At 39.4% G+C, this 9299-nt stretch overlaps 1 protein-coding gene across 1 annotated transcript in view; it reads right to left on the reverse strand.

Moving 5' to 3' along the window:
* The window catches only part of CLYBL (citrate lyase beta like), a gene marked incomplete at its 5' end in the record, with an annotated part of 73340 nt that overhangs the window by 2415 nt on the left and 61626 nt on the right, over positions 1–9299 (reverse strand). The window contains 3 exons of the mRNA XM_010285885.1: positions 3972–4139; positions 5503–5596; positions 7412–7513. Of these exons, the coding sequence (XP_010284187.1) occupies positions 3972–4139; positions 5503–5596; positions 7412–7513 (364 nt within the window). The remainder of the gene's footprint in view (positions 1–3971; positions 4140–5502; positions 5597–7411; positions 7514–9299) is intronic.

Consider the following 9299-nt stretch of genomic DNA (forward strand, 5'->3'; position numbering starts at 1 on the left):
AGCCGTCGGCTGGAAACCAGCCCCGCGCTCGGTGTGGGGAGCCTCACGCGTGACCGCAGAGGTAGATACACCTCTCTGAAAGGAAACCGCCGCTGCCAAAAAAAGGGGATTATTTTTACCAGGCTGCACTGGGTCCGAGGGATAACCTGGAGCACAAGCGAAACCTGGGGTCGCAAGCAGCACAATCCACTTAATTTAATGAGGAAAGAAATAGTAATTTTTTAGTGCCGCTACGTTTCTTTGCTAAAAAGCCATAAGGAGCTCGATTTCATTTTATTTCCCATCAAACAACCTTTAGTTTATGATCTTAAGGGCATCCAAATATTCATCTTGAAATTTCAATACAGCAACTATTTAAAAAATAGCTTAAAAATAATAAAAAATTTTAAAACTCAGTAAGAGCTACATTTTTGGAAAGAAATTGCATGGAGACAAATTTCCTTAACTAATGTGTTTTACATGAGGTCTAATCAAAGTTTTTTTAGTCAATTTAATTAATGTTATCATTAGTAAGATTATGATCTTCCTTATTTGTAATACAACAAATTCTCCCTAGCTAAACTCCTAATTAAAAAACAGAAGGGTGTACAAATAATTCCTGTAAAATCCTATGAAGCTTAACTTTCTGGGAAAAATGTAGAATATATTTTAAATAATATTTGAAGTCAGTCAATAATTATAACAAAAACATTTATATATGATTTCTGAAAGTGTAAAACATTTCTGTAAAAAGATTTGCTTTTGATAAAGATATCTGTAGCAGTAAGCTATACTTTTTATCATTAAAACACTACTGAACAATTTACCGAGAATATACATGTAATTGATTTAGAGCACTCAGCTGATTTTTGTCACACATTATGTATCCAAATAACTGTATAATAGACGTAATGCCATGCAGGAATGAAGCAAATATTTTAAACGGAATTGTTGTTATTGACAAGTTACTGAGAGAGTGCAAAATTGGAAGACATTAAAATTTATGACCATGAAATCCTTTTTACAGTACCACTTGATATACCGTGCTTTAAATCAATACCTGTCAAGTCTTTTAGGTAACTGTATGATGGTGTCATTTTAGTCTTCTACAAAAGACTGCAAAATGAGAGGAAACCTATAGCGGTTCGTATTTATATCTGGCTTCTCAGCATGTAGCACAGGACCTTCTATAATGACTAAGTCAGCTGTTAAAGCTTACGGCAAGGTTTACTTAATTTTTTACATACACATTCCTAAAACTGATGACCATTTATATAGGCAACACACTGACTTTAAGTCCACAGGTTCTGGTATTGTAAAACATCTTGCAGGGTGTGTATGTGTGCGGGTATATATATACCCCCCATAAGAAAGATATATAGCTCTATAAATAAATAAATAAATAAATAAATAAATTCATATAGAAGATCTATTAATTTGGTTAAATTACCTTTGAAAACATTTGACTTTATGCAAACACACTCACCGAAGGAAAAACAGGCTGCTTATAAGATAAGTGGAAAAGAAAACTTGGCTACAATAAGCAACGAAGGTCACAATAGTAACTAAATAGCTGGTAAATTCTTCGTTATATTTTTTGGCTCGTTTAATCTTGAGTGAACATATTTGATCACACATTAAGGCCAATTCTACCGGTCTAAATCTGAATACGGGAAAATCTAAGGACATATAACTTTGCTGAATATTCTGGATTTGCACTAGTTCTGAGGGTGGTGAATTTGGCCCTATGCATGCAAATACGTGTGTGTTCTCCAGCGAAGACCGATTGGGAAGCCTCAGCTCATTTGAGTCCTGTTGATTTCAATGACTTTGATTCTTTGTGAAAAAGTAGCAGGAAGGAATCTTACGTATTTAAAAATAACAAGAATTGCGTGTTTTGAACTTGTTATTAAGGCAACATTTCAGTATTTTACTCTCATGTTATGAGAGGACTGTCAGTGCAGATACAATCTGCAGGCTTCTGCTTTATACAAGGTCATGGATTAAGCTAAGACCCATTTGTAATTTTCTACGATGAATAATAAATTGGAAATGTTAAAATGTTTCATTTATATAGTTTTGGAACGAAAAGGTTTTGATTTCGGTTTTGAAATGACATTTTATTTTAATCAAAACAACCAAAAACGATTCTAAAAACATTAAATAAACTTAAAGCAAAAGAAACAAAAGAAAAAGTTAAACATTTTGGATCAGCCTCAAATACTTGTTTCTTTTTTACTAAAAATATGAAAAAAGCTGTTTTGTTTTGAGTTGAACAGATATTTTTAATCCTTTATTTTTTTAAATTATTCCCCTTTTGGCCACCAAATCAGAAAAGTCAGAATTGACCCGTCTGTAATTACGGTTGGACTGGTTGCTCAGCTGTTTGTTGGATTTTGGAAACGTGTTGGTGATAGTTGCAGGAAGGCAAAGAACAGGAGCTGTGAGTTCACCTTAACGAAGGCTGTACCTTTCACAGATCTTTACTCCTCGTACGGAAAGGCAAGTCACCTCTGCGGCCGAGTTAGAAATTCACTTTGGGCCCTGAACTGTCACGCGTTTATTTGTCCCTTTTATTTGTCTCCTGCCTGGACCCTGTCCTGATGTCAGACAACTTCCACGTAAAGTCAGTGGAGTCCAAACCACCATCAGCGCTTTGTGCTGAGCATTTCTACATTTCCTAAGCCGGCAGCCCGAGCGAGGTATTTAAAGACGCGGTGAGCATTCGGAACGAGTGCTCTCAAAGGTGCTAAGCGTCCCCAAGTCATCGTCTGTCAACAAGAGGTTCAGATGCTCAAGTCTTTTCAAAAATCAAGCCCTTTCCTTAAGCTAGGCAATATTGGGCGAGATGGGGTAGCCGGCAGCAGGTGCTACCATTCAGGAGCTCTGTTATTTTCCCAACTTCAATCGCAGACGAATGAAGGGTGGAAGCCCACATGGAAGCGGATAACGCAGCTGTGAGGAGCTAACCGTTTTGCTTCCCAAACAAGATTTGGTTTTGCAAATGTCGAAGCTCAGCTGACAGTAAGGCGGAGTTTGCGCTGAAGAGCATCGATCCCTACCCTTTCACTGGCACGTCGAGATCACGTTCTTTTAAGAATGTTTGGTTTATTAGATTAGTTCGCTTGATGCTTTAAGATATCACACACTGCTACCTGTAAAAATACAGTGTGCTAGATGGCATCACCAGGAACCATGCCTTTGGTAACAAAAACCCAAGAGGTATACTGTTATCGTATGTACCCCCTGAACGACGGTCGGAGACATATAACGTAAAACGTTCACCCATTATGCTAGAATTCTCTAATGCATGCGTCAAATGGCTGATTTCTATCGCAAAACCCCAACCTTTGGTGGCTGCACTGTCCCACCGGGGTGTCCGAGCGGTCTGGTACACCAGCCACGGGGTAACAGGACTCTGGGGCAAGGAGCCTGCTGCTCTTGCTGCCCGCCAACACCCGTAGGTGTCACCAGCACTTACTTGGGAGGGGAGCCAGGAGACGAAAAAGAAATCCAAGAAAATAATAAGAAAACAACTTTCCCCCAGCAATTAGCATACGAGATTTGCTTCTCAACTCCTTCACCTAAAAAGTGTTTTTTAACAACTGCTGTTTCAAAAAAAAGAGGAGAAAGGGATCCAAATGTTTTAAAAGGCAGTTGTAGAGTGGCCATCGCAGAGCAGAGTATCGCCTCTCCCCTGCGCTGCGATGGGAGGAATCACCGCACAGCCTCTGCCCCAACTTCTCTCCAAAAAACAGTCACACACTTCATGAGACGTGGTTTTAAAAAGCAGCCTGTGACTTTTCAGGCAAAACTTCCAGCCGCAATTTTTAAGGTGCTAATAAACGTAGAAGAGCTTGGTTATTACTGAGTTTTTCAGTGAGTGACCCGAAATAAAACCCAAGTCATTTGTGTAAGTGACGGTAAATGTAGCGATATGTTTAAACTGAAGAAGCTATGCATTATTTTGAGACATCGGCAGAAAGCCATACCGGTGAATCCCATTGAGGCACCTTCTCTTGATTGCCTGCGGAGCCCATCTTCGTCTCGGAAATCGATGTAAACAAGGTCGACCGCTTGAAGGCCAAATGCCTTTGCTGTGACTATTATTTTTTGCCTGGCATATAGAATATCGTGAGTTTCCTTACTGCTTGTTGCACCTATGAAAATAAGGAAAACAAAGAAAAGCTGACAGGAGTGTTTTAAACCTTTCTACTTTAAATATTTCCTATGTAAAAAATTTAAAGTTCGAGATTTCATTTAACCAATTTAGAAAACAAAACAGGGATGCGAGGCCATATTGTCACAATAATACTCCTGTGAGGAAGAAAAAAAAAGCTGCTTTAGCAAAAAAAAACCCCACCCCAAACCTCTCTTTTAAACACTAGCTTATAACGTTCAGATTTTCATTCAGTTCAAATCAGAAGTTGTAAGCCTGAAGTCAGCGGAAGTTTTGGCTGGTAAGGATGGTGGAGTTGGGACTAACTATTTATTAGATTTTATTATTTACTGTATGTACAGTGAGAAGCAAGTGAAGCTGTATACAAATCGATATATTGGGTACAACTAAATGGTTAAAAAATTCACACTGAGAATAGAATTGCACTTTCCCTGGTTGTGATTCCTGTCACAACTGATGTCCTAAGCTGAATATTTACACTTTTAGTATTTGGATGAAAAATGATGGTAGGTGACTTCTGAGAAGAAGCAGAAGCATTCACAAGACTTCATGGGCTCACAGTGCACCAGCTAAGCAACGTGCTCACGTGAAGACTGGTGTGTAAAAATAATAATACGTTCCCTTTCCTTAGGGTCATTATTTAGACACAGATTTGCAGTTTGCAAGGAATATTTTAGTAAAGCAGTACTAATTTTTACCTTAACATACTTATTTTTAATTTAAGTGTTGATAACTCTGAACTATTATCTTTAAACTAAATCAGATTAAGAAGAAGCTAAGCAGCCTCTCATAAAAGAAATTTTGAAATACTTTTTATTTGTGAGGAAGACTAATAATGCTTTTACATAAATACGTGGCTGTATTGACATGGGACGTATTTAAAGTAAATTTATGAAAGCAAAATGTCACAGGAGAGTATTTGTGCATGATGTCAAAAGCCTGACTGACAATTGTCTGTAAAACCATGATGAAGCAAGCAGACACGAGGATTTTAGGACTTTAAATGTATTTCTTAAAAGGATGCACATGGATATCGTATTTTTAAATAATTTCAGTGACTCAGCGGGTTTTGGGTTGTTTTTCAGTAATTTTTGGTACTGCATGGCAGGAAGCACAAGGAAGTGTCAGTGCCCTGTAACACGCAGGGACCACGTTTCAATTTGCCGGTGAGACATTCTGCACTGAAAAAAATTAAGGAGAACAGTGAAAATGTAAAATGCAGACTCAAGTGTTGTCACTACTTTAATCATTGCTGTCAGAAAAGCAATGGACATCAATCACACCCGGCTTCTCCAACGCAAATGCCATAGGTTAACGTTTGTAGTAAAGACGCCGGTAACAACCTATGCTGGCACGGAAATCCTCTCCTCCAAAGACGACTGCGTCCAGACGAAAGCCAACCTGGGATCCTGTCCCCAGCGCTTCCTCGCAGACAGCCTTCGGAGGAGAAGAGAGGATTAATTGCTGGGGAAATGCAGGAGGCAGAGAGAGGCTACAGCGGACGTCACAGCAGCGCAGCGTTACCCAAACCCTTCAGCTAAAACGTCTCGCACTAAGCAAAGCCGTTGCGGGTGCTCGACCACGCACACTGCTTTAAAGTGACTCGGCAGAAGGGAAAACATTATCTTTCCCCAAGCACCTGCATGCCCGGACTGTGTAAACACAGGGCAACGCCGCCGATTCCCCACCTTTTGATTGACACAGGGGTATTACCCTGATGGGTGCTCCAGATATCTGTGTAACAACACGAAACCAAACGTTTGTCAAATACTGCTTAAAAGCAAACAAAAAGTACCAAGTCTGGTGAGTTTGACATGTAATATATCTGCACGAGAAACAGAAGTAAAGATCAGAATCTCTTTTATTAAATAAATGATTTGAACGGTTTCAAATGGTTACGGATTCCTTATATCCGACAAGGATTCCTCACGGGATTGCCAGTTTAAAGTCTTCTGCTACCTAAAAAGTAACTAAGGAAGCTAAAAATGCAACAAGTGCTGCAGAAAAGTATTAAAATAAAAGCAAGCAAAACTTTGCTGCTGTAGCTATTCTGTAAAGAAGTGCATTTCCCAAACATTACTATTTTATATCGATGTTTGGCTAATATTGACATTTTTTAGGGCTAAGGTATGTGGAGAGAGACCGATGTAATTACAAGCTCTACTAGTGGGTGTCCTTCCGTGGCGGCGGGTGGGACAAGAAATGATTCTTAAATTATTCTTAACCCGAGTGCTTTAAACGGCAACTCTCCCGCCAACACCAGGGACCGCAATACGAGAAATCCCACTATAAAATACCATGGGTGAAGAAAACACTCAGCCGGTTTACAACAGGATTTAATTCCGTGTATGCACACCGGACAGGAGCGTCTCTGCTTACTGCTTTATCGTCTTCCCAGCTACGCTGGCGTGTGTCGTACGGTAAAGGGCCGTACCAAGCGAGCGGGCTGCCCGCGAAGCCCGCCGGTACTCCTGCGGGCCCTTCCGAGGCGTGCGTCCTCAGCTGGCCCAAATCCCTTCCCTCGGAGCTTGGGAGGGGAGCGCTGAATCCCGAGCGCGTGCACGAGGTCTCCCGTTTCATCGCCACGCTGCCTTGCCCTTCCGAAAAACCTGGACTTGGTATAAGGGCTAGGGAGTAACTGATGTTAAAACGCACGATAAAAAGGAGATTTGATCTAAAATTGCCCTAAAAAAGGAGCACGCTCTTCAGATATTTCCTATTTTCAAAGTTAATTATACTTCTAATCTTGGCATTAAACACCCCATCACACACAGAAAAAGAGGGTAACATGAAATTTGGTTGTAATATTATCGGTAGAAACCGTTATAAAGATGCCAGTTTAGCAATAGTGAAATGATGATTAATTCTTTTTTCTCATTAAACGTCACAGAAAAGTCGAGTTCGATAGCTACGAAATAGCCACGTGTATTGCAACGCTGTGGGTATTCCAAAGCTTTGGAGAAACAGGTTTCCACTCCAAGTGTGTTAAAAATGCTGGCCGTAACGCAGAGAGGTTTTGTTATTTGTCATGGACCCTCTGGAATTGTTCTGTCACTGAAATATTTTGAATTTATGACGGCCTTTACAATACCAACACGAGAGTCCAACATACGAATGTTTTAGGGGATTGAACAATGTGTTTAGTCTTTTTTAATCTCTCGTCCTTGCTGAAATTAGGGGGAGACTGGGGAGTATTCTGCTTATGCTAGTTTGCTGAGATGGCAAAATATGAACACTTCAAGACCTGCTTACCTTAAAATTGAGCAAGCCCACTGCAGTTTCCACAAAGGGGATAAAATTCATTGGTTCTACAAGTGTTCGGCCTTTTAGGTGATGTAGGAATTTGTCTGAAAACTAAAACTAGACAGTATGAGCTATCAGAAAGAAAAAAACAAAGAACATATATATATATATATAAAACAGGTTAAATTTTCACCTGGCTGTAACAACACCGCTCCCCACCCCAAAGCCTTAAAATAAAAATATTAAACCAGCTTTTAACAAGGCCTGCGATTCGAAACCGCAGCATTCCCATACATTTCTAAGTTTGGAGGCTGGTTTGCAAAAAAAGAAAAAGAAAAAAAAAATCTCCAGGCTTAGCACCTCTCACCCTGGCTTAGTGAAATGCAAATCCGCGGGCCCTGGAAAACAATGAAGTGCTGCTGTACCTGAGGTCCGGTTTTGTTTCAGGTCCAGCACTGCCATCACTGGAAGTGCTCCCCAGCCTTCTAAGTGGCATCCGTATTATTCATTACGGCACCATTACCCTTTTGTTCAATAGGCTTTTCTTCATAATTTTTTAGCTTACCTAGGAAGGCCTTAAAAAGGAAGTTTAATTCTTTGAAGACCAAAGCTTGCCAATTTTTTCCATGAGACCAGTTCACAGCTAGCTCTGAGCTGCCAGTGGGGTAGCCCAAATTCCAAAATCTATCATCTGGAAACATACAAAAGCTCTTGCACAGATTTTTCCCCTTTCAAAAGGGGAAAAAAAAAAAAGGGGGGGGGGAAACCCTTAGCCCTATATTGTAAATCTATTATGTCTGTCCAAATCAAGTAATTTGCACAGAGATAAACATATCGCAGGTATGGCAAAAATATGTTAGTAAATAAAGACAAAAATAACATATGCATATATTTTAAATTTAAGGAATATTCGACTATTAATGGATATCAAAGGAAAGGGAATTTTAATCATCTCTCCATTCAGTCTCAGTTGGGTAAATCATATCTAAGAGATTTGCATAAATATAAACCATCAAAGACTTTTCATCTTCAAAGGGGGTTTCAAGACCCTATAAGCTTTGTACTGTAATCATCGCAGGTCACAACCCTGCAGGAATAAGGCTGCTATGGCAACATAAAAAACTAATGCTTAAGGCTTAGCATAATATTCCGACTAATAGAAAGGAAACTCATTTTAAAAGCTGGCAGCCTATTTACCAGAAGCTGGATTAGAGGTGTTATTTCCCCTTTTAGCTTCCCCCCACCGCCCCTCCCCAAAAGAAGGAAAATCTAATCACCCAGATCTTGAAAAAAAAGCTTTCCAGCAATTTGCAGTAACTTTACAATTAGGCCAAAATAAATCACAGCTTTCTTCGATGAAGAATTCTGCCCTTCCCATCCCTGCTCTGCATCGTCACCATGGCCCTCTCAGTAACTTTTTTTTTTTTTTTTTGAGAAGAGAATTCCACCCAAAAATGTGCCAGGAGGAAAAAAAAAAAAAATCATCGATGCAATTCACATGTGCGAGTGTACAGTATGGCAGGTACAGAAAATGGGAAACTTCATACAGGCAAATGCAGAAAATGAGGTAATATAATGGCATCAGCATATATTCTTAAGACTCCTATCTGATTTTTATTTTTAAGTGAAAAAAAAGTAAAAAGCACGTCCGCGTTTATCTCTTAAGTGCAAGCTAAAGCAGCAGAGCTCTTCTTTTATTTTAAAATATTTTAAAAGTCACACTCCTGGGATTCTTGCTACCTTTTGTTTTGAAGGTAAGCAACCAAAAAAAAGCACGTTTAATTAAATATTGTCTCCCTTCCTCTCCCTTTCAAAAAATTTGCAATAAGCACCACTAGAAAAGGTAACGAGTGGAGAAGTTGCAATTAATTTTTTTTTTTTTTTTTTTTTTTTTCCC

The sequence above is a fragment of the Phaethon lepturus genome, unplaced genomic scaffold, assembly GCF_000687285.1.
Source record: "Phaethon lepturus isolate BGI_N335 unplaced genomic scaffold, ASM68728v1 scaffold14134, whole genome shotgun sequence".
Taxonomy (NCBI): domain Eukaryota; kingdom Metazoa; phylum Chordata; class Aves; order Phaethontiformes; family Phaethontidae; genus Phaethon; species Phaethon lepturus.